Source organism: Pelophylax lessonae (assembly GCF_965119305.1).
Source record: "Pelophylax lessonae genome assembly, chromosome: 3".
Taxonomy (NCBI): domain Eukaryota; kingdom Metazoa; phylum Chordata; class Amphibia; order Anura; family Ranidae; genus Pelophylax; species Pelophylax lessonae.
The window spans coordinates 228,057,545-228,083,871 of record NC_138770.1 but is presented as its reverse complement, the minus strand read 5'-3'; the positions used below and the strand labels follow the sequence as shown (position 1 = coordinate 228,083,871).

At 40.4% G+C, this 26,327-nt stretch overlaps 1 protein-coding gene across 2 annotated transcripts in view; it reads left to right on the top strand.

The window, feature by feature from the left end:
• The window catches only part of PLS1 (plastin 1), a 200,169-nt gene that overhangs the window by 159,648 nt on the left and 14,194 nt on the right, over positions 1–26,327 (top strand). For both annotated transcript variants that reach the window (XM_082252256.1, XM_082252257.1), the window contains exons 11-13: positions 9,354–9,432; positions 11,815–11,929; positions 22,184–22,317. In XM_082252256.1, the coding sequence (XP_082108382.1) occupies positions 9,354–9,432; positions 11,815–11,929; positions 22,184–22,317 (328 nt within the window). The remainder of the gene's footprint in view (positions 1–9,353; positions 9,433–11,814; positions 11,930–22,183; positions 22,318–26,327) is intronic.

Genomic DNA, 26,327 nt, shown 5'->3' with positions numbered 1-26,327 from the left:
GAAGCAGAATTAAACTCTCCTATCCTTTACAGCCAATGAAGCTGCTTCTGTTTGATCTGCAACTGTCATGGTGCTGCACACGTGAACAGTTATGACACCAGCCATTTGATGGTTTGACAGTTTGGTTGAGGACACAAACAAATGTGACAGTTAGCAATTCCAGCATTCCAGGAATGTAACTGATTTTTGAAACCATTAAATTGATGGGTTCAGTTCCGCTTTATGATTTACTGCTGTTCAGGAGCTCTGGGCTTCAGCAAAATGTCAGCCTCCAGCAAGAAGAAACATGAGCAATGCTGGAGACAATTTACCGCACACACCTATTTTGGTAGCATAATTATTGATGTGGAATGTATGTTCCTTGTTAAAGAACATTCTTTTTTTATCAAGTTTGGGTAAAGTTCCACTAGTTCCGCTAGCCATACAGCACTAGAATTTTGTTTGAAAATGTCCATTCGATTTTTTAATGGCTAGTGGGGTTGAAATGACATTAGATTTTTTGACCTTAGTAATGGACAATTTTTCTCAAAAGAACAAAATTCTAACTGTGAATGTGGTGTCCATTCAGGAAAAATCGTACATATTGAAATTAACGAACCCTGTTTAATATGTATGTAATTCCATTCAAGTAGCAGGTCAGGACAAAATTTGAAGAGCTTATGTACAAAACTAGTTGACTCAATATTGGCAGGAAGAATGTTCTAGCAAATGATTTTTCAAGTCCGTTTGAACAAAAAACGAACTATGTATGGCCAGCTCAAGAAACAATTTATAATTTTTGTGTGCAATCAGAGCATTAAATTAGATGCCTCCACATTGTGGTACCATCCCAAAGAGCAATATATCCCCCAAAAAAGAGAGAAAGCTGCACCTCAGTAAGGGGAAACAGCTAACCCCCTCTACTCACCAGGGAAGGGGGGGGGGGGGGACTTTAAATGTGCCAAACAATTGGAAAAGAAACAAAAAACTTAACTCCATAAAAGTCTATAATTATTTAATTCCATTAAAAAGAAGCACTTTTTTTTTTTAAGGGAAAAAACCTTCTCTGCTGCATGTGTTTCTCCAGCCCCCTTATACTTACCCGAGCTCAATCCTAATACAGTGATGTGCACGACATCTGTCCCGCCTCAATGCAAAGATTGATAGCACTGAAGATATAATGTCACTTTAAGGTTAAAAATGCCAAGAATTTAGTACAAGTTTAAATTCACCACAATGCCTATAGATGCAGAGATGAATGAGGGCTTGTTAAAATGCTTTCATTGCCTGTATAGAATATGTACGTAATGTAGTGTTCAGGATCTGGGCACAAGTTCACTTTAAGAAAGGTTTACTATTGCACTAAGATCTGAGTGCGGTATGATCTTGGCACAGGCTCTGTGTTATTTTAGCATAGAAGAGATCCTAGCTGGGTTTAGTGTTAAGGGAGGGATAATATTAGAGTTAGTGTTAGGTTTCATGTTAAAGTGAGGAAGATCAAACAACAAAAGATTCCTCTTTATTCAGCGCTGGGGGATGATGGCTACAAACCACATCGGACATACCGCAAAAGTCATAAAAATGTCTATGCCACGATTTGTGATTAAACGATTTATTGTGAAATCAAAGTCAAAGGATTCCAAGAATGAAAAAAATAAAAAATTTAAATATGTCTGACAGACAATCAATGTTAAACATCATGCTTGATTATATCTGGCGCCTACACGCCTTTTGGCCGCCCCCAGCAGCGGCCCTAATATGCCTGAGTCAGCCTTCCAAGGTTTGGGTGAGATCGAGGTTTATAATCAAGCATGATGTGTAACATTGATTGTCTGTCAGCCAAGATGTAATCCTTTCTATTCTTGGAATCCTTTGACTTTGATTTCACAATAAATCTTTTAATCACAAATCGTGGCCTAGACATTTTTATGACTTTTCCGAGGTATGCCTCAAGTGGTTTGTAGCCACCATCCCCCAGAGCTGGATTAAGAGGAATCTTTTGTTGTTTGTTCTTTTGCACAATACCATCACTGGGGTTTTGGTTCCCCTCTAGATGCAGAGGGCTAACATTTATTACACAGACTGCCATATGTTGGTTCTCCAAACAGCACCTAAAGGTTTTAGAAGTACATTTATGATAGAGTGAGAGCTGGGGGTGAGGGTTATGATGAGGCTGAACTGAAGACAGTTGGAGGGTAACAATTAGTGCAGGATCAGAGACAGGAGTTATTCTTTATGCACCAAGCATTAAGAGCCTCATGCCAAGATTATTTAGCACAAGGAAATAATGTACCGGAACCCTTGCTATGCTTAAAAATTGATGGATACATTTGTGCACCAACATATCAATTTTCACCCATCTTCTTCATGACCTCACTTCTAAATATGCCATTTTATTTGAATTTAAACATATCTTTCACATGAATGATAATGCAAAAAATAAAATCAACAATGCATACAGTATCTCACAAAAGTGAGTACACCCCTCACATTTTTGTAAATATTTTACTAAAGTAAAGTAGTGAGAGTACGGCTTGTATAACAGTGTAAATTTGCTGTTCCCTCAAAATAACTCAACACGCAGCCATTAATGTCTACACCGCTGGCAACAAAAGTGAGTACACCCCTAAGTGACAATGTCCAAATTGGGCCCAAAGTGTCAATATTTTGTGTAGCCACCATTATTTTCCAGCACTGCCCTAACCCTCTTGGGCATGGAGTTCACCAGAGCTTCACAGGTTGCCACTAGAGTCCTCTTCCACTCCTCTATGACGACATCACGGAGCTGGTGGATGTTAGAGACCTTGCGCTCCTCCACCTTCTGTTTGAGGATGCCCCACAGATGCTCAATAGGGTTTAGATTTGGAGACATGCTTGGCCAGTCCATCACCTTTACCCTCAGCTTCTTTAGCAAGACAGTGGTCTTTTTGGAGGTGTGTTTGGGGTCGCTATCATGTTGGAATACTGCTCTGCGGCCCAGTTTCTGAAGAGAGGGGATTATGCTCTGCTTTAGTATGTCACAGTACATGTTGGCATTCATGGTTCCCCCAATAAACTATAGCTCCACAATGCCTGCAGCACTCAAGCAGCCCCAGACCATGACACTCCCACCACCAGGCTTGACTGTAGGCAAGACACACTTGTCTTTGTACTCCTCACCTGCTTGCTGCCACACACGCTTGACACCATCTGAACCAAATACATTTATCTTAGTCTTGTTGGACCACAGGACATGGTTCCAGTAATCCATGCCTGCTTGTCTTCAGCAAACTGTTTGTGGGCTTTCTTGTGCATCATCTTTTGAAGAGGCTTCCTTCTGTAAGGACAGCCATGCAGACCAATTTGATGCAGCGTGTGTACCTCCCACCCCTTCAACCTCTGCAGCAATGCTGGCAGCACTTATACATCTAATTCCCCAAGACAACCTCTGGATATGATGCTGAGCATGTGCACTCAGCTTCTTTGGTCAACCATGGCGAGGCCTGTTCTGTTAAACCGCTGTATGGTCTTAGCCACTGTGCTGCAGCTCAGTTTCAGGGTCTTGGCAATCTTCTTATATCCTAGGCCATCTCTATGTAGAGTAACAATTCTTTTTTTTCAGATCCTCAGAGAGTTCTTTGCCATGGGGTGCCATTTTGAACCTCCATTGACCAGTATGGTCAGAGTGAGAGCGATAACACCAAATTTAACACACCTGCTCCTCATTCACACCTGAGACCTTGTAACACTAACGAGTCACTTGACACCCAGGGGGAGGGGATGGCTAATTGGGCCCAAATTGGGATATTTTCACTTAGTTAATTAATGGCTGTGTGTTGAGTTATTTTGAGGGGACAGCAAATTTACACTGTACACTCACTACTTTACATTGTAGCAATGTGTCATTTCTTCAGTGTTGTCACATGAAAAGATATAATAAAATATTTACAAAATATTTGAGATACTGATACATCAGTGGTCAAAAAGTCATGGATGTGGAAAAGTCATTAAACTTAATTCGTTTCGGATAAGAGGCAAGATGAAGGTGCTGCACATAGCAATATGCTAGATATTTTCTCTCCTTTTCTAAAAAAGTTGACATGGAACCTGGTTGGTGGCTATGGATAGCAGAGACATTACATGTCTTCCAGTTTTTAATATCCAGTTTCTTAGTCACAAGTTATAAAGCATAAATGTTTAACACAGACACTCTTGCAAATCAGGAACAGTTGGCAAGTATGCTCGTACTAAAACAGCCTGTGCTGGTGAGTTGCATAATTCAATATTGTAATATTAATGTAACATTTGCGCATCAAGAATAATATTGAGCTGCAAGCTCACTTAGTGTATGTGATGAATGATGTACAGTACTGTGCAAATGTTTTAGGTAGATAGGAAGAAATGCTGTAAAGTAAGAATGCTTTAAAAATATATATATACAGTATTTTAAATGTTTATTTCGATCAATTTACAAAATGCAAAGTGAGCAAACAGAAGGAAAATCTAAATTGAATCAATATTTGGTGTGCCAACCCTTTGGCTTCAAACCACAATCAGTTCTTACACTTGCACACTTTGTACACTTGCACAAAGTCAATTTTGGAGGATTAGAGTCAGATGTATGATTAACCAGTTATACCAAGCAGGTGTTGATGATCATCAGCTTCATATGTAGGTTGAAACACAGCCATTAAAGTGTTACTAAACCCAGGACCCTGCATTCACTATATCTGGTCTCCTACAGTACACAGAACAGGGAAATGAATTTATTTTAGTAAATATAAACTACTAAATACCTTTTCTTATCAGCAGTATATAGCAGTCTTGTGACTTCTATCAGTGCCTGGCCAAGCATTGGTTAAAGCTTGTAGGAGGAGTTTTCATTCTATTCTGTCCTATGAGGCTGCATGACCCCTGACCCTCTGTCTGGACAGTGCTGATTGGCCCTGTGCTGATCACATGCACCCCCCCCTCCCCCAAAAAAAAAAAAAAACTCTCTAGCAATACACACCAAACCAAGCAAATGCAGAGTACCCCCAAGGATCTATACCCTTGGTTTCCACAGGGAGTATAACAAGCATTTATTGCAAGCTTTATTGCATTTACAGTCGGATTTTACTATTGTGGGTTTAGTACACTTTAACTGAAAGAGAAACAGCTGTGGAGGGGTCTTAAAGCTAGGAACTGCCAAATTCTGCTGCTAAGGTGAGGTTGTGGAAGACAGTTTCATGTCACAGGTCATACACCATGCCAAGACTGAGCACAGCAACAAGACACAAGGTAGTTATACTGTATCAGTAAGGTCTCTCTCAAGATGTCAAAGCAGATTGGGGTTTAAGGCTACGTTCACATCTTGGCCTTGCTATTACAGGCGTTTTTATGGGCGTTTTTTCAGGCGTTTTTATGGGCGTTTTTGCAGGCGTTTTTTGTGCAGGCGTTTTTAGATTGAATAGAGACCAATGGAAAACGCCTGTAATCTGCCCAAAAAGAAGCTCATGTACTTTTTTGAGCGTTGGGCGTTTTGCTCATGGCGTCAAAACACTCAAATGTGAACAGGGGCCATTGAAATGAATAGGAGTTGTCTTGTTGGGCGTTTTGAGAGCTGATCCTAGAGCAGAAAAACGCCCCCAAAACGCCCCAAAACTCCTACATGTGAACGGAGCCTTAAGATGTGCTGTTCAAGCTCTTTTGAAGAAGCACAAAGAACTGGGCAATGCTCAGGACTTTAGACACAGTGGTCGGCCAAGGAAACTTGAAGATGCAGATGAAGGTCATATCATGATTACTTCCCTTTAACATTAGAAGATGCCCAGTAGTGCCATCAGCACCAAGCACCTGCAACTCAAGCCTGGGAGGTAAAGCAGCTGAAATCATCCAACAGGGCCCATTGCTATTTCTTCAGGAATTATTGAGGAGAACTTATTCTGTTGAAAAACTACAGACTTACCAGCAAGATCACCAGGTGAACATTAAGCAAAGAAAGCCTAAAAAAGAAAACTAATGCAGCTGCCACATCTAGGAATTGGCTGATGGAAACAAAATTATTTTGGGCCAGAAGAAGTTTAGTGGACTGAGTGCTAATTAATGGCTTTAAACACCAGACTTACGACCATTATAGCAGGCAGCATTCTGAATGACAACGTCACAGGGCTTGTTTCATTCCAACATCTGGTAAATGCATTTGAATGGTTAAGGGGAGAGAACAGTGAAGGAACCTTTGGTAACACACACAAGGTCTTTCACTCTTTGTATTTCACAACTCTTTTTTGGTTTATGTCTGGTGGGTGTTTTGGCACTCTGTGTCTGTCACTGGAGGAATCATTCTGAATGTAACGCTAACGAGCCAGGCATCTGACTTTTGATTGCTGCACATATTTTTGGATTCTCTCTTTGGACTTTATACATACTTTGATCACTATATGATGATTTTTCCTTTGTTTGAATGTTCAATTGTTTTCTTACAGTTCAGTGGCGGCTGGTGCTCAAAATATTTGGGGGGGGGGGGCGCAAACAGAAAAATGTTATAGGCATGGTTTTGCGGCAAAAAACGCGGCAAAAAATTGCATGACTTTGAGGTAAAAAAAGTGTGAAAGGGGCCTTCAGTAATCAAAGTATAGTGTGCCCCCTTTAAGGCAGAGTGACCACAGCGTGCCCCCTTCAATGCAGAGTGACCAGCATGCCCCCTTCAATGCACAGTGATTACAGCCTGCCCCCATCAATGCAGAGTGACCACAGCATGTCCCCTTCAATGCAGAGTGACCACAGCTTGCCCCCTTCAATGCAGAGTGACCACAGTGTGCCCCCTTCAATGAAGACTGACCACAGTGTGCCCCCATCAATGCAGAGTGACCACAGCGTGCCCCCATCAATGCAGAGTGACCACAGAATGCCCCCATCAATGCAGAGTGACCACAGAGTACCCCATCAATGCAGAGTGACCACAGCGTGCCCCCTTCAATGCAGAGTGACCACAGCGTGCCCCCTTCAATGCAGAGTGACCACAGTGTGCCCCCTTCAATGCAGAGTGGCCACAGTTTGCCCCCTTCAATGCAGAGTGACCACAGCATGCCCCCTTCAATGCAGAGCGACCACAGCATGCCCCCTTCAATGCAGAGTGACCACAGCATGCCCCCTTCAATGCAGACTGACCACATCATGCCCCCTTCAATGCAGACTGACCACAGCGTGCCCTAATCAATGTAGAGTGACCACAGCGTGCCCCCATCAATGCAGAGTGACCACAGCGTGCCCCCATCAATGCAGAGTGATGACAGCGTGCCCCCTTTAATGCAGAGTGACCACAGCATGCCCCCTTCAATGCAGAGTGACCCCAGCGTACCCCCACCAATGCAGAGTGACCACAACGTGCCCCCATCAATGCAAAGTGACCACAGCATGCCCCCATCAATGCATAGTGACCAGCATGCAGAGTGACCAGTGCACTTACCTGATGCAGCGGCGGCTTCTCCTCAGTCCTCCGCGTCTCCCGAGTCCTCCTCCTCCTTGGCTAATGGCAAAAGTTTGCCTTTCGTCCAATCAGGAAACGGGTCTCAGACCTGCTTCCTGATTGGCCAGGAGGAGGATCCATGTGACAATAGCGAATTTTCATTCGCTATTGTCACACAATGGGTGGGCTCAGGGCGCACTGCTCTGCGCCCCGGGTCCACCCTTTTCTGAAGCCACGTGCTTCAGAAGAAAAAAAAAACCCCTTTGAACTCCATGCGTCCGGCACCCCTGCATGTAGATTAGGGGGCCGGACGCATGGATAGGGGGGGCGGCGCACCTGCGCCCCCAATGCACCGGCCGCCACTGTTACAGTTATAATTATTAGCACTGCACTTATATTCATTATATACTATCAGCACAGAGCTGGTCTTAATGGAAGAATTGCGGCCAAAAAGCCATACCTCTGATGTGAAAACAAGACTAACAACTGCAACTATGCACAAAAACATAGGAACTGGGGTGCAGAAAAATGGCAGCGGGTGCTCTGATGAGTCAAAATTTTAAATATCTGGCTGTAGCAGGAGGCAGTTTGTTTGCTAAAGGGCTGGAGAACGGTACAATAATGATTGTCTGCAGACAACAGTGAAGCATGGTGGAGGTTCCTTGCAAGTTTGGGGCTGCAATGAGTTGGAGATTTGGCTCTTTTGGCCCTACTTCACCTATGGATCACAGGAGTGCAGTTCATTCTGCAATCTTGTGACCCATTTTTAGCCGACAGCTGGCTAAAATCCATTGTCAGCTGACATCACTCAGCTGGTCCAGGCACTAGATTTATCCCGACTTTACAGTCGGGATCCACTCAGAAGCATGGACTGGCAGCTTGATCAGCTTATCAGCAAGCTGCTGAAAGGCTGAGCCAGCCATTTCTGGCCCCTCCACAGCCCAGCGCTCCAGTGAGCACTGGAGGGGCAGAGCAGAGAGCTAGTGAATGATGGTCACTGACTCTCTGCTCACAGAAGACCGAGAACAGAGCGATTAGTGGTCTTGGATTGTTCAGTTCTTAGTCTAGAGGCGGCAGGGGACAGCTGCAGCTGGGATTGGTGCTGCAGCCATCTAGGAGAGCATGGTTGATTGTTATTTTCTAATCCAAACTTCTCTTTAAACTTAGTTATATAAGTTAGTTATATAAATTGAATTGTACTTCTTTGCCACATTATTACATTATTATTATTATTATTATTATCCACTGGGGAAAGAGGCTTCTAGATCAATGCTGTCATGAACTTCAAACTTAGATGTAGGATGCTTTCTGACAAAAAGACCAAATAGTGACAGAGAGATAGGAACAGTACAAGGACCCCAACAGTTTAATAAAACAGAATTGCCAGATTTGCTTCACTGTGATCCATTCATGTTTATTTCATGAGTCAGGGTTTAACTATGGTTCCTACTCCATTATTTGTTCTGCAAGTTAGGGAGCTCTTACTAGCATCCACGATAGTCTTTTAATTCTTACCAAGACCTAACCCAGCCCTGAACTTGTAAATTTACCCTTTTTCTTCATCTAATGCTTTTAGATTTTCCATTAGAAATCTTTACTCTTTCTAAGGCTGCTGCTTGAATACGTGGACCCTCTTAGGGGTTCCTGGGGACTGTTGCTAGGGAAGATAAAACTGCTGAAATACACATTCTTCTGATCAGTTGGTAAGGAGTTGCTATACAGGAAGGAAAAAGGCAACATTCCAAGAAAGGGATTTAAGCCTAAAACAAAACAGGGTTAGGTTCACCACTTGACAATGGTACCAAAAACCATCTTGGAGAATCTCTATAAGTATAGACATGCAAATCATTCATTTATTCATCAGCTATTGTACTGTAAAATGCCTATATTTATATACCGTAAGTAATTGTATGTCATAGTTTAATATTTATGTCTTTAACACACATAGGAGAGACTAATGAGGAGAGAACTTTCCGAAATTGGATGAATTCTCTTGGCGTAAATCCTTATGTTAACTATTTATACAGGTAAATGCATATCCACATTTTATATATTGATTCATTAGAAATATGTTTTGTTTTAACTGAAGTCAAAGTATTCTGATTTAATTGGTAACTTTGATCTACTGCACTTGGCGTTGTTGCTCTTTGCCTTACTGGATATGTTCAACGGTGATGCCAATTTCTTGCTATCTAAACATTTTGCTGCTAATCCACTGTAACGCTACTGCCGCAGGAGCCACTTGGTAGATTTAGTTCTTTGTTCTTTTGCCTCGACTCTGTGAACAACCTCAGGATCTCTTGCACACCAGGTTAAGCACATAGATACATAAATACTATTAGGAGCACAAATATAAAAAATATGATGCACACAACTATGTTTTAGTATTATAAAGCATACACCAAACTGTTTAGTAGTAAAGAAACTCAAAGATTAATGTAAATGGCAGTATATGCATACATGGGCAAACAGAGAATTAGACAATATAGACAATATAACCACTATGTTATAGTAGCTTAGGGTAGTACTCTGTACCACTACATTAATGTAAACCCACAAAATCAGCAATAAGCAGTAACATTGGTAAACAGTATCAGCAATGGTGAGGATCAATACTACTACCAGTGTCGGGACAAGGTCATCTAGTGCCCAGGGCAAAGATGCCAAATAGCACCGCTGCCCCCCCAAAAAAATGTATGAGCATTATGTGTCAGCAAAAATCCCCTCCTCCCTCAAACAAATTTGAGCACTAATATTTACACCCTAGGCATAAATTCCCTTTGCAAGCCAAAATTATCCCCAAACAAAAATTTCCCCTCTTCCAGTACAAATCCCCCACCCAGCTCAAATTTTTTCCCTCCCCAAATCCCCCTTCCTAGCACAAATCCTCTACCCCTCACATGTCTCCTCAGAGCATAAATCCTATCCCCTCAAATCCCCCTCTCCCAGCACAAATCTCTTCTCCCATCAAATCCCCTCTCCTAGCAGTAACCCTCTCCCTCAAATTTCCCTTCCTAGCACAATTTCCCCCCCCCCCCATCATGACTACTAGCACAAATCCCCCCCCCCCCCCAAATGCCCCTTCCTAACAGAAATCCACTTTCCTAGTACAAATTCTCCCCTCCAAATCACCCTACTAGCACAACCTCTAAAAAACTGCGCCCATCATAGCCCCCTCTCCTGCCCACCCCTTGTCCTGGTCCTGGTCCTGACTAACCAGGAGTCTATATTTGCTTTATAGTGCTCGCTGTATGAATGGCTACAATGAAATATAATGCTCAATAAGGAGGTACCACTTACTATGGACAATAGGTAAAGTTCTTGTGAAGCAGCTATCTGGGTGAGCAGTTCTTGGCATGCACTAGCTTGCTAGTATTGGGGCCCAGTCTTTATGGCTGTGCACATAAGTACAGTCTCAATAAGGTCTGCATGCAGTGAATTGGGCTGCCAGTTAGATGGCTAGTCCCTATGTACTCTGTCTCTGCTAGCAGCTATAGTTCAATGGAAGAAATGCCCTTCTACCAGTCTCAGCAACACAGCAACTTTGGTCCAGCTGTACAGCAAAAGGAAGTTCAGGAGAAAAACTGCTCCTTTCCCTCTCTTGTTAGGAGTGTGGGTATCTAGGATTTTCAGTCCATGCTCCATCTACTCCCATTTACAGACTACATTTCTCAGACTTCAGTGCAGTCCTGCTTCAAAGTCTCAAGTTCTTCATGCCCACTGTCTCCCTCTGCTGAACAGTGCTCAATCACACTGAAAGCCAGCATAAGAGTTTTGTATATGCACACAAAACAGCTGCATCAGTGTGTTTATAGTGGCTTATTTTCTAGCGAAGAACTTGGCTACACCAGGAAAGATTTAATTATTCTCCAATGCAACCACAATACAATAGTGTTGAATAACTGTTGGGAATTTTTTTTTCTAGTGGTTGATACTTTACTTAAATTTGGCTTGCGTTATTTTATGCACTGAAATTAAGGGAAACCCAAAAATTTAAGTTGTCACCAACAGAAATAGAAGATAAGTCTTCCAATTAGGATAATTGTCCCTGTGACAGCTTCCTGTAAAAAGCATTTCACTCACTCTGGGGAGATTACCACTCAGTTCCTTTTGTGTCTACAGGAAAGGAATTGAAGAGAAATCCCCCCCAGTGGGATACAGATGGGAAAAATGACAGTAATTGTAACAATTCCCTATTCTTTCCAAAATGTAAAAATGGCTTTAGATGTACAATAAATAGTAGTACTGTAGGCAATGTTAACTTTTAAAGTATAGTACAGTTCTTGTTAATTTTTTTTGTATTTTGGCCATTGACTATAATCCAGAAACTGTTATTGATTTTGGCTAGCTGCAATAACACTAGCTTTGCATTATGATTTCATAATGTTCCCTTTTTACTCTGTTCATAGTGACCTGACTGACGCTTTAATCATCTTCCAATTATACGACCGAACTCGGGTGATAGTTAACTGGGATCGTGTCAACAAACCTCCATTTCCACCTCTTGGAGCCCACATGAGAAAGGTCTGTGTGAAAGTGAATTTAATTATTTGGGTAATGAGAAAATCAGTCAGCGCAGATTTACACTCCCCTAGTTGATGAAGTGGGGATAATTAAATGATTTATCCCCTATTATATCAAGAAACAATTTCTTTGTGCTCTATACAAAAGTGCTAGTGCAACTATTATAAACAATTATTATAAACAATCACTCTCATAAAGGAGTGATGAATTAGTGCCACAAGAAAAATACATATTACATATAAAAAATACAATCATAAACTACAAATTCATATAGTGCATGACAAATGTATACTGTGAATCCAAAATAAAATATCATAATAAAGTGCTCCAAAAATCAGAAGCCACAAAAATTGTCCCATATTTCATAAAGTCCCAGACAAAAGGAAAAAAGTGCAAAAAGTGCATGTAGCAATGTGCAAAAATCTTCAACACGCAAATCTGTGCAAACACCCTGTGCAATCTTTTCACCGATCACCCCAAACTGACTAACCAGATAGATGGCTGGTAAAGTTATAAACCAGTTTCATGCCTTCTTATAAAATGTCCAGCAGACTGGCTCTTAACTCTATATTGATATTCCCATCTTTATAATCAGGCTCTCTCATAGAGATGTATAGAGGTATGTCATTTTAAGAAGAAAGGAGAATCCACATAGCGTAAATCCATAAACACTGTATCAGTTTATTTAAAAAACACAATTGTATCACTCACATTTTAAAAGTGTCCACCCGACACCAAGGATCAAGCGCGTTTTGTTAAAATGTATCCATATCGCCTCCGGCTGTTACTCCAAAGCTACGAGTGCGATTCTGACATGCGCAGTGGTGTCCAACATCCTAGCCCCGCCCGACTAGTTTCGTCATTCGATGACCTCATGGACGTTGCCATCTTTATAGTGGGGAATCAACCCACTCACATGCGCTGAATACTAACAAGATATTCATTATAAAAACATTAGTTATTACATCAAATAGGAACATGACATTCACTGAATATATAACCAATCTATCAAAACTATTTATTGTTGATTTGTAATTATAACATTTCTCAATACCCCTGGAGTACATTTATCCACTCTGTGTACACCTCCAATTGAAAATAAAATTCTTATTGCTGTCAATGCATTTTCATTTATATATGAAATACGCCTAGGTGTAAAGGTTCTAATTAATTCTCCATTCTATTAATGTTATTATCAGAATTATTCACCAGGTGTCTTCATCTCTTAAAGGAAAATATACTGTTATTATCGATCTTACTGAATAAAGAACTTATTCATCCACTACGTTTTCATATCTCTTAAAGTGAAAGTATACTAATTTCATATTATCTACCCCATTAACTATCTCTTAAGGAGGAAGTATACCTACAATCCTACATTAGTGATTACCAGGCATCCATGTTTAATTTCATTAAATTCTATTCATCTGACTTCCTTTCCTCAACAGTTAGTTAAAAGTTGGTTAAAAAAACAGTTCAAATCTATATCTATATGTAACCCAGGTGGTTGTAATGTACAGAGTGGATAAATGCACTCCAGGAGTATTGGGAAATATTAGAATTACGAGCCAACAATAACAAGTTTTGATAGATTGGGGATATATTCAGTGAATGTCATGTTCCTATTTGATGTAATAACTAATGATTTTATAATGAATACCTTGTTTGGATTCAGAGCATGTGACTGGGTTGATTCCCCACTATAAAGATGGCGCGGCTGTGTCCAACGTCCTTCCACTCCATGAGGACGTTGAATGACGAAACTAGTCGGACGGGGCTAGGACGTTGGACACCACCATGCATGTCAGAATCGTGGCTTTGGAGTGACAGCCGGAGGCGATATGGATACATTTTAACAAAAAGTGTTTGATCCTTAGAGTCGGGTGGACACTTTTAAAATGTGAGTGATACAATTGTGTTTTTTAAATAAACTGATACAGTGTTTATGAATTTACGCTATGTGGTTTCTCCTTTCTTCTTAAAACCACATACCTTCATACATCTCTTTGAGAGAGCCTGATTATAAAGATGGGAATATCAACTATAGAGTTAAGAGCCAGTCTGTTGGACATTTTATAAGAAGGCGTTGAAGCTGGTTTTTAACTTTACCAGCCATCCATCTGGTGAGTCAGTTTGGGGTGATCGGTGCAAGGATTGCACAGGGTGTTTGCACAGATTTGCTCGTTGAAGATTTTTGCACATTGCTACATGCAATTTTTGCACTTTTTTTTCCTTTTGTCTGGGACTTTATGAAATATGGGACAATTTTTGTGGCTTCTGATATTTTGGATCAGTTTATTATGATATTTGATTTTGGATTCACAGTATATATTTGTCATGCACTATATGAAATTGTAGTTTATGATTGCATTTTTATATATGTAATATTTATTTTTCTTGTGGCACTTATTCATCACTCCTTTATGAGAGTGATTGCTTATAATAATTGTTTACAATAGTTGCACTAGCACTTTAGTATAGAGCACAAAGAAATTGTTTCTTGATATAATAGGGGATAAATTATTTAATTATCCCCACTTCATCAACTAGGGGAGTGTAGATGTGCGCTGACTGATTTTCTCATTACTCTGATGTTTGGCATACCTGCAGATAGTTAGCAGCGGTCATAAATAATAAATAAACCCTTTTTTTTTTCTTGTTGCTTGGAACTATTGGTAACCTAGGCGCCAGATCCCTTTTCTGGTATTTAATTGGATAATTTCATATAGGCACCATATTTCCATCAAGTGCCATACAGTGATGCTGCTAAATATGCTAACATGGTTTGTCCAAAATCTGATACAGTATTTGTCATGTGATCCTCTACTGTACAGTCTTCTGTTGCTGGTTAGAAACAGCATTGTTCTATATGTTTCTATTGCTAGCCAAATAACACTTATCTTTGTGGTAAGTAAGCTACCCCTGTCACCATCACAATTGGGTCTGGGAATATGATCTATGTCCATGCAAGACAACTCGTGAATTTGATAGTGTAGGGGGGGATTTACTAAATCTGCTGCACACAGAATCTGGTGTAGCTGTGCATAGTAACCAATCAGCTTCTAAATCCTACTTGTTCAATTAAGGTTTATAAATAAAACCTAGAAGCTGATTGGTTTCTATATACAGCTGCACAAGATTCTGTGTGCAATCCCAGACCCAATTGTGGTAGTGACAGGGAGAGTTCATTCTCAATGGGTTTTTGCAGACTGTTAAGTACTGTGTAAGGACCATGTAGATAATGCGGATTGCACTTCAGACAAGTCTAAAAGAGTCCTTACTGTTCAATATAAATATAGGCAGTTATTTCTGAGTTTTACTTGTTTTTTTTACACGGAGATATGTGTTGCGCTTAACCCAATAAAAAATAGTGAAATAATGTCAGCAAGTGATGCTCAAAAAAATGATATAAAACATAATGTATAAATGAACAGTTGTTGTGAATTGTGAGTCCTTTGATAAATTAATAAAAAGTCCAAATAATCGTGCCAATCCAAAAATAGTGAAATATGGATATGAAGAACTACAAGTCCCAGCACATATGCGTCACTATGTTTGCTAGAAGAAAAACACTCTAGGGTATTGCCCTGTACACACGTACCGATTGTCGGCGACCGCTCGGCCGATTGTAGGCTTGTTAGTATGATGCTTCCGACAGCGCATTTTCGGCCGAACAGAATCTGTCGTGCAGGCATTCAAATTTTTGTTGGCCAACACCAGAACGGCCGATTGTTCGCCAGTCAGTACAGATTTCGGCCGACAGACAGCAGATTTGCAAGACTGGGCATGCTCAGAAAAGAAAAAAGACAAGGAAAGTTAACCATCACATGACATCACTTCTGCAGTCGGCTGTTGTTGGCCGACAAAATTCGTGTGCAGTCTTTTGCAGTTTTCAACAGACACGACAGCCCTGGACAAAAGACGGCCGATCGTTTGGCCGACGATCGGTACGTGTGTACGGGGCATTAGTTCCAAAGGCTGCTTACCAGATGAAAATGGTCATCCAATTTAATGGATAGACCTAGGTTCGCTTAATTGATGATAATGAGATCCACCAGGTGTGATTCAATACAATATGCGGTAGAGGGTATTCAATGGCAGAAGCTCAGAGACCATATGTAAAAAAGAAATGCAAGGACATAGTGTGATACCGTACACACAATTGAAAAAATAAAACAAAGAATATTGCACTCACATAAAAAAATAACAATGTTGAACCTGTAAAATGAAAAAGCAGAGAGAGGAACCACAAATCCCAGCAGGCAAGATACGACTCCATATGTAGATATAGAAGATGTGAAGCACCCGTGATCAGGTCACCACAAAATATCCAAAATGGCTGCTTACCATATCAACCTGGTCACCCAATTTAATGAATAAACCTCAAAATCAATAGAAGACTCCGCCAGGTATGGTTCACTTATAGTAAAATGCACATATACAGGGATACTCATGATGGAAGCTCAGGTGCCATGAAAATAAAAATGGACAAAAAACATAGCATAATACCGTACACACAATCACAAATAAAAACGAAAAGTGTTGCACTCACATGAAAATTCCAATATTGAGCATATATTCCGTGCAGGGGAAAAACCAGGAAAAAAGGACCACAAGTCTCAGCAGGCAAGATACCACTCCATAGGTAAGTATAAAAGAGGTAAAAGCACTCGTGATCTGATCACCAAAAGGTATCAAAAGAGGCTGCTTACCAGATCAATATTTGGAAAAAAGTGTAAGTGTCCTGCGCTATGGATAATAATCAATAGCCTATAAGTGTCGCTGTTCAAAAATCCCAGCTCAAAAATAGGTCTACTTGGAAAAAAGTGCAAATATGCAAATTGTGTGGGACAGTAATCTGATTGGGAACCATAAACCATAAATATATAAATAAATAAATAACCTTATATGCTGATTTCAATTAAAGTGCAAAACAGTGCTGATGTAACAGGTCAACATTAAGTGCAAAACAGTGCTAATTCTCTATATTGGATATATATACAAATATAAACCAATAGAAAAATAAATATGTGCAAAATCTGCTCTTATTCTTAAAAGTCCCAAAAAAGTCCAATTTAAGCAAGTATCCTGTGAAGAAAAAAGTGCAATGTGCTCCGTGCTCCTTAATAACAAGATTAGTGCCAATCCGTGCCAATAAGGTGCAAACATGCGCAGTTCCACTCCCTTTTGGTGATCCACTTACCAAACTGCCAGGACCCTGTAGCAATATTGCACGTGGGTCAAAAATGCTATAGTCTGGTGTGGGGTGGGGTGCCTTTAAATCTCATACAGGATGGGATTTCCTTATGGACCTCTCTTTTTAGTTGGCCTAGGTCAGTGATCACATTGCACTTTTTTCTTTGTATTCTTTGTATATATATATATATATATATATATATATATATATATATATATATATATATATATATCCAATATGGAGAATTAGCACTGTTTCGCACTTTATGTTGACCTGTTACATCAGCACTGTTTTGCACTTTAATTGAAATCAGCATATGAGGTTATTTATTTATTTATATATTTAGGGTTTATGGTTCCCTACCAGATTACTGTCCCACACAATTTGCATATTTGCACTTTTTTCCAAGTAGACCTATTTTTGAGCTGTGTACTACCTATTCATTACCAGATCAATATGGTCACCCAAATCAATGGATAAACCTCAGCTAGCTTATTGTCTGCAGAGAGATCCACCAGGTGTAATTCACTTGTTGCATGGAACATATGTATGGAGATGTTCAAGGTAGAAAACCAGGAACCAAAAAGATAGAAATGGGCAAGACATAGAGTGATACTGTACAACTAAAAGGTTTATTGAAATTAAAGCAGTGCACTCACATATACACCAGTAAGAGCATGTATTCCCATGTAGCAGATGTAAAGGAGCAAAGATACAGCGTCCTCACATGTGATCGTAGGACGGTTCTAGGGGCGTGGTTACTCCACGTCTGACTCCACCCAACACGTTTCGTCATACGCTTGACATCGTCAGGGGCGTGGCTGTCAGACGTGACTCCACGCCTATTTGTATCCCTCATGCTACGGTGTGAACGCCTACCATTGGTGCAGGACAACAGGGCAGAAGTGCTGGGCCATAGACAAGGTATACCCAGAAAAAGGAAGGGCGGAAGTGAAACAGTACTGAAACAATCTACTCTCATGACAATGCAGACGCAGAATGCATTGCGCGCCAAGCCTCACACTATGGCAGCAAGCTAGAAAGAAGGAATGCCTCAGTAAAACCGTACTGAAACGATCTACTCTCATAACAATGCGAGAGCAGAATACAAAGCGCGCCAAGTCTCACACTATGGTAGCAAGCTAAAAAAAGAAATGCCTCAGACACAATACTCCTAAAGGAAGTGATTTATATATTCATGAGTATTTATTCAAGAGGCCAAATAACCGAATATTAATCATGTTTTACTCCATCTAATGCCCTGAAAGCAAAGGTAATTGGTGATGTTTACTCCATCTAGTGGCCAAAATTAAATATAGCCACCCAGGATAAAATATTTTAACCCGTGCTAGCTGGATGGTGATAAAATCACTCCATCCAGTGACCATGATCAAAAACATTATATCACCCAGGAAAAAAGATATCCCTTGTTTATTGGCATCCAAGTCCCTGGCACAGCACTCCACAATGACCCTATGGCATACTTGAAAGTCTAAACATATACCTTTTGCATATCAGTTAAAACACAATCCCTGTAGGAATATACATTCGTATCCCAACTGAGGGATGTAAATACAAAATTATACATACAGAAAATATCTAAAAGAAAAAAAGAGAAGAATAGTATAAAAAATGAAAATATTTAAAATATATTAAATCCAAAAAATCCCACAATCAATACAGTAAAAAAAGGGAGGGGGAAATATTTTTAACTGTTGTTAATGAAGCAATTAACATCCCACTCCATGTTTAGGCCTAAAGGAGCATACGTTTTTAAACAATATATCCACTGGGTCTCGGCACGTGAGATCTCCCTCTTTGTGTTTGAGCCTTTCCAGTGTGATGTGTGTTTATCAATGGCCACAAACAATGTGTCTCTGGGATTCCTATGGTGACATGTATTGTAATGTTTGGATACACTGTGGCCAGGGAATCCCTTTTTAATGTTCCCAACGTGCTCGCCTAAACGTATCTGGAGAGCCCTTGTAGTGCGGCCAGTATACTGTTTCCCGCACTTACATTGAAGTAAGTATACTACGTTTTTTGTAGAGCATGTGATAAAAGAATTTATGACATGCTCTTTGCATGGTTGCTCAGAACAAAACTTTTTGATTTTTCTACCCTTAAAGGAGTTAATAGCGCAAATGTTACACCTATGACAAGGATAATATCCTTTCATTTCAGAAAAAAAACACAGGCTTCCTTGGTGGGTCAATAACATTCCGCGCTATTCTATGCCTGAGAGAAGGGGCACCCCTAAAAACCACTGCTGGTTGTTCTGGTAGCATAGGACCGAGGATACGGTCGCTCGTAATGATCAGCCAGTGATGTTTTTTATAAGATAATGTTGTGTGGAGAATGAAGCAATAAAGGTATTTTTGAAAGAATCATTATTAAGCTTTCTCCCCACACTGGGTTGTAAGAGGGTCCTTGTGTCAATCTCCGCTACCTCTTTTATGGTTTTGTCAAGAGAGCAACCATCATAGCCTTTGTCAAATCAGAGGCCTGTTTGAGAAAATCTGTGTGCTGAGTACAATTACGCCGTAAGCGTAAAAATTGGCTCTTGGGTCCCTGCACGGAATATATGCTCAATATTGAAATTTTCATGGGAGTGCAACACTTTTCATTTTTATTTGTGATTGTGTGTACGGTATTATGCTATGTTTTTTGCCCATTTTTATTTTCATGGCACCTGAGCTTCCATCATGAGTATCCCTGTACATGTGCATTATACTATAAGTGAACCATACCTGGTAGAGTCTTCTATTGATTTTGAGGTTTATCCATTAAATTGGGTGACCAGGTTGATTTGGTAAGCAGCCATTTTGGATATTTTGTGGTCACCTGATCACGGGTGCTTCACATCTTCTATATCTACATACGGACTGGTATCTTGCCTGCTGGGATTTGTGGTTTCTTTCTCTGCTTTTTCATTTTACAGGTTCAACATTGTTATTTTTATGTGAGTGCAATATCTTTTGTTTTATTTTTTTCAATTGTGTGTACGGTATCACACTATGTCCTTGCATTTCTTTTTTACATATGGTCTCTGAGCTTCTGCCATTGAATACCCTCTACCGCATATTGTATTGAATCACACCTGGTGGATCTCATTATCCATTAAATTGGATGACCATTTTCATCTGGTAAGCAACCTTTGGAACATACCCTAGAGTGTTTTTCTTCTAGCAAACATAGTGACGCATATGTGCTGGGACTTGTAGTTCTTCATATCCATATTTCACTAATTTTGGATTGGCACGATTATTTGGACTTTTTATTAAGTTATCAAGGACTCACAATTCACAACAACTGTTTATTTATACATTATGTTTTATATAATTTTTTTTGAGCATCACTTGCTGACATTATTTCACTATTTTTTGTTGGGTTAAGCGCAACACATATCTCCGTATACAATTCTTTGGATTTTCTATAGGTTCATGTGTGCAGCTTCCCCTTCTTAAACTAGACACTATTGAATCACATTTCTTAATACTTTTAGCGCAGAAATTCATCCATTTATTTTTATTACTTGTATTTTTGTAATACATTTTTGGGGGTCTGTTGGTACCTTGTCTCTAGCATTACCAACTCAATTGGAGGCAGTCAGCTGTTTATTCACCTGTTATCTATTGGTATGTACACTATATTACCAAAAGTATTGGGATACCTGCCTTTACACACACATGAACTTTAATGGCATCCCAGTCTTCAGCTAGATACACACTATCCAACTTTTGTGGTTAGATTTCCTTCAGATTTACCTTTTCTATGTAGTGCAAGGGCCTGCCGGATTGCATACAAATTGAAAGTGTTTAGGTTTGACCTCATATTATATGGTTTTGATAAGTCTAAAGGAAAAAGTCTTCAGAAAATCTTATAGTGTGTATGGCCCATTAGTCCGTAGGGTTCAATATTCAGTTGGCCCACCCTTTGCAACTATAACAGCTTCATCTCTTCTGGGAAGGCTGTCCACAAGGTTTAGTAGTGTGTTTATGGGAATGTTTGACAAACTTCAAGAAGCACATTTGTGAGGTCAGGCACTGATGTGGACAAGAAGGCCTGGCTCACAGTCTCTGCTCTAATTTATCCCAAAGGTGTTCTATTGGGTTGAGGTCAGGACTCTGTGCAGGCCAGTCAAGTTCCTCCACCCCAAACTCACTCATCCATGTCTTTATGGACCTTGCTTTGTGCACTGGCCCAAATCATTTGTTGGAGGGGGGGATTATACTGTTTGGTTGTTTTTCAGGGGTAGGGCCTGGCCCCTTAGTTTCAGTGAAGGGAAATCTTAAGGCGTTAGCATACCAAGACATTTTTGACAATTTCATGCTCCAACTTTGTCAGAACAGTTTGGAGTTGGCCCACTCCTGTTCCAACATGACTGCCACCAGTGCACAAAGCAAGGTCCATAAAGACACGAATGAGCGAGTTTAGGGTGGAGGAACTTGACTAGTCCTCACCTCAACCTGATAGAACATCTTTGGGGTGAATTAGAGGGAGATTGCGAACCAGGCCTTCTCATCCACATCAGTGCCTGACCTCCACAAGTGCACTTCTGAAAGAATGGTCAAACATTCCCTTGGACACAGTCCTAAACCTTGTGGACAGCCTTCCCAGAAGAGTTGAAGCTGTTATAGCTGCAAAGGGTGGGCCAACTCAATATTGAACTCTACAGACTAAGACTGGCATGCCATTAATGTTCATGTGCGTATAAAGGCAGGCGTCCCAGTACTTATGGTAATATAGTGTATCTACATTGTGCTTGTTAATTTTGCTTTGTCTGTCACATTGATGAAGAGGACCTCCATCTCTCTGAAACAGAGTTATCCTGATATAGAACTTGAGTAAATTACTATATTTGGATTTAATCCTGGTGTACTGGCTTTGTCTGTATCAGGTGTATACAGTTCCACCGTTTAGTCATGCGTTTAGTCATGGTTTTAACTCTCCCTTAGTCTACAACAAAACAAAATGTTTATATAGACTTTATAAAGTAACTCACATCTCTCATACAACATTTTAAATTAACTGGGTATATTTCATTTTTTCTTTAGCTAGAGAATTGTAACTATGCCATTGATTTGGGAAGGAACAAAGCTAGATTCTCCCTAGTGGGTATAGGTGGCCAGAATCTTTTTGAAGGCAATCGTACCCTCACACTGGCCTTAGTGTGGCAGCTAATGAGGAGGTAAGTCATTCACCAACAACACAGCAGTACTACACATTTATGTCTTCCTATGTGTGATATCTATCTATCTATCTATCTATCTATCTATCTATCTATCTATCTATCTATCTATCTATCTATCTATCTATCTATCTATCTATCTATCTATCTATCTATCTACAGTATATATGTCCAAAGGCAAATAAGGGTGAATATACAAATACTGTATATGTATATATATATATATATATATATATATAGTATATATATATATATATATATATATATATTTAATTACTGTATTAGTGTTACTAGCTCCCACAAAGTATCACAAGTGTCAGAATGTCTGCCACAATATCGCAGTCACTGATTGTCGCCATTACTAGTAATAAAAAAAAAAATATATATATTTTTTTTTTACCAAAAAATATGTAGCAGACTACATATTGACATAAGATGAATGAAGAAATTCGATTTCTTTAAACATTTTTATTGGATGTGTTTGATAGCAGAAAGTAAAAAATATTGTTTTTTTTTTTTTTTTAATTGTGTGTCTTTTTTTGTTTATAGCACAAAAAATAAAAGATGCAGTGGTGATCAAATACCACCAAAGGAAAGCTCTATTTGTGGGGAAGAATATAACATAAAGTTTTTTTGGTTATAACATTGCATGACTGCGCAATTGTCAGTTAAAATAACGCAGTGCCGTATCGCAAAACATTGGCCCAAAAAAATCAGATATGAAAGACAGAACATAATCAGAAACAATAAACAATAAAAAATAAAAGCCTTTGTTGTACGGAAACTTTTGTACATTATATCCATCTTCGGTTTCGACTTGATTTAAAACGTCGAGGAAAACCAGACGATTGGTTGCCTGATTGTCTTATAGTATGTGTCCACCTTTAGATGAACAATGACAGCCAATGTAATTCCCTCAACACGGGTTTTTCTCCATAGAAACACTGCCAGACAATAGTATTTGTAATAATTTTCTCCATTTTCTGGCAGGCTTTATTTCTGTGCATTATCAAAGAAAGAGCAGGATTATTTTACTCAGGTTTAGGCTGATTTTAAAGAAAAAAAAAAAAAACCTGTAGGAACTTTTCACACCTTTTGTTTTAATGCACCTAGAACGTAGTTAGCCAATTTAAACTGAAAGTTAATTTTAATTTATGTCAGTTTTCATGACATAATTTATGTTACTATTTATGAAAAACCACAGGACAAAATATTGCAAACAATACAGTTTATACAATAACTGTACTCATCAACACGTGTATTCACATTAACTGATATCAAAACAATATGTCCAGAGAGCTAAGTTACCTGGTGTGATAAAAATTAATTGGAACCCATTGATGAGTCTTAGGTAATCACAAACCTCACTGGATCTTCTGCCCTCATACAAATCCAGAAATGTCCTTATTTAGAAAATCCACTAGAGGGTGCTGTAGGCTTTTGGATTCCAATTGTGGTTTTCCGGTTATATAAGCTCAGAACATATGAAAACATTTACAGGAGTGTGCAAAATAAAAGCATATTAATTGCTGTACTAGGTTTATTAGAGGGAGTGCTAATGCTACCTGGGATCCCTGTGCCCTAGAGGCCCCCAGGGTAGCTGTTTCTGTTTACCAGTGTTTGTAGAAAGAGGCATTTTGTGTTATTTCACATCCCCTTTAATTTTTAGCTATCTGCTCTGTAAGCTTGTAGTAGGATGTACTAAAGGGTATAAGCAAGATAAACAAGAAAAACGTACAGTATATTACCAAAAGTATTGGGACACCTGCCTTTACACGCACATGAAATTTAATGGCATCCCAGTCTTAGTCTGTAGGGTTCAATATTGAGTTGGCCCACCCTTTGCAGCTATACCAGCTTCAACTCTTCTGGGAAGGCTGTCCACAAGTTTTAGGAGTGTGTCTATGGGAATGTTTGACCAATCTTGCAGAGGAGCATTTTTGAGGTCAGGCACTGTTGTGATCGAGAAGGCCTGGTTCACAGTCTCTGCACAAATTCATCCCAAAGGTGAGGTCAGGACTCTGTGCAGGCCAGTCAAGTTCCTCCACCCCAAACTCACTCATGCATGTCTTTATGGACCTTGCTTGGTGCACTGGTCCAAATCATTTGGTGGAGGGGGGATTACGGTGTGGGGTTCTTTTTCAGGGGTTGGGCTTGGCCCCTTAGTTCCAGTGAAGGGAACTCATAAGGCGTCAGCATACCAAGACATTTTGGACAATTTCATGCTTCAAACTTTGTAGGAACAGTTTGGGGATGGCCCCTTCCTGTTCCAACATGACTGCGCACCAGTGCACAAAGCAAGGTCCATAAAGAGATGGATGGGTGAGTTTGGGAAGGAGGCACTTGACTGTCCTGACCTCAACTCGATAGAACACCTTTAGGATAAATAAGAGTGAAGACTGAGAGTCAGGCCTTCTCGTCCACAACAGCACCTAACCTCACAAATAGGCTTCCGCAAGAATAGTCAAACATTCTCAAATACAACTGGTGGATGCAAATACAACCCTGCGCTAAATTGTAATATGGGCATCACCAGGGGTCATGTCCTGGGAAAAAAAGTATGGGAACTCACCCAAGATCCCCCCCCCCACACTGACATTGCAAAAAAGTACCTAAAATGCCCGTATTCTGTGCTAAACAGTACAAATATCAATAGTTAAACTATAAACATGTAGATAGTGCTTTTAGCAATGTGTTTAAGTTAAACAAAAGTCAAAAACCATATTTCTCTATATACACGAAGGTCAAGTTAATATAACCCAGCCATCAAAGAGTTCCTCCTTACATCAGAGTCTGTAGGATTCCCCTTTACAGGGCAGGGAAACTCTGACATAAAGGGGAATTTTGCAGATCATGATCTAAAGGGGAACTCTGATATAAGGGGGGGGGGCTCTGGTGACCAGAGACCACCTTCTATCAGAGTCCACTCCTTTCCCCTTTACATCAGGGTCTGCAGCATTGCCCTTTACACATCAGAGCTCCCCTTCACATCAGCATCCACAGAGTTCCCCCTTGCACTGTAAGGGGAGATCCTGCACACTGATGTAAAGGGTAATTCCGGGAACTCTGATGCAGGGGGGATTCTGGTGACCAGAGACCACCTTCCGCAGAGTGAATGCACTAAGGAAAAGGAGGGGGTCCTGATATAAGAGGGAACCTTTATAAACAGTGCCCCCTTACATTATTGTATTCACTCGCCTTTACATCAGTGACCCCCCCCCCCCCTCAGACTGGCCAGGCAGCACTGTCACTGACCTTCTCTTAGGTGCATCATGCTCTGGTTCTATCCTGTAGTCTCCTCTCCACAGTCCACATATGTCTGACTTCTCCTGCGATCCCCATCCCGACAGCGTTCCCACTTTTGACTCCTTCTCAGTCACCCCCTCATGGACCGCAGACATGATAAGACAAGAGATGGTCAGAGATCGCGGACATGATAGAAGCGATGGTTAGAGGCTGCGGACATTGTACAGGAGGTGGTTAGAGGCTGCGGACATTGTACAGGAGGTGGTTAGAGGCTGCGGCCATGGTACAGGAGGTGGTCAGAGACTGCGGACATGATACAGGAGGTGGTCAGAGGCTGCAGACATGGTACAGGAGGTGGTCAGAGGCTGCGGACATGGTACAGGTGGTGATCAGAGGCTGCGGACATGATACAGGAGGTGGTCAGAGGCTGTAGACATGATACAGGAGGTGGTCAGAGACTGCAGACATGATACAGGAGGTGGTCAGAGGCTGTGGACATGGTACAGGAGATTTTCAAAGGCTGTGGACATGATACAGGAGGTAGTCAGAGTCTGCGAACATGGTACAAGAGGTGGTTAGAGGCTGCGGACATGGAACAAGTGGTGGTCAAAGACTGCAGACATGATACAAGAGATGGTCAGAGACTGCAGACATGATACAAGAGATGGTCAGAGACTGCGGACATGATACAAATGAAGGTCAGAGACTGCAGACATGATAGAAGAGCACTAGGGGGGCCTGAGAGCACAGGGGAAGCAGAGAGC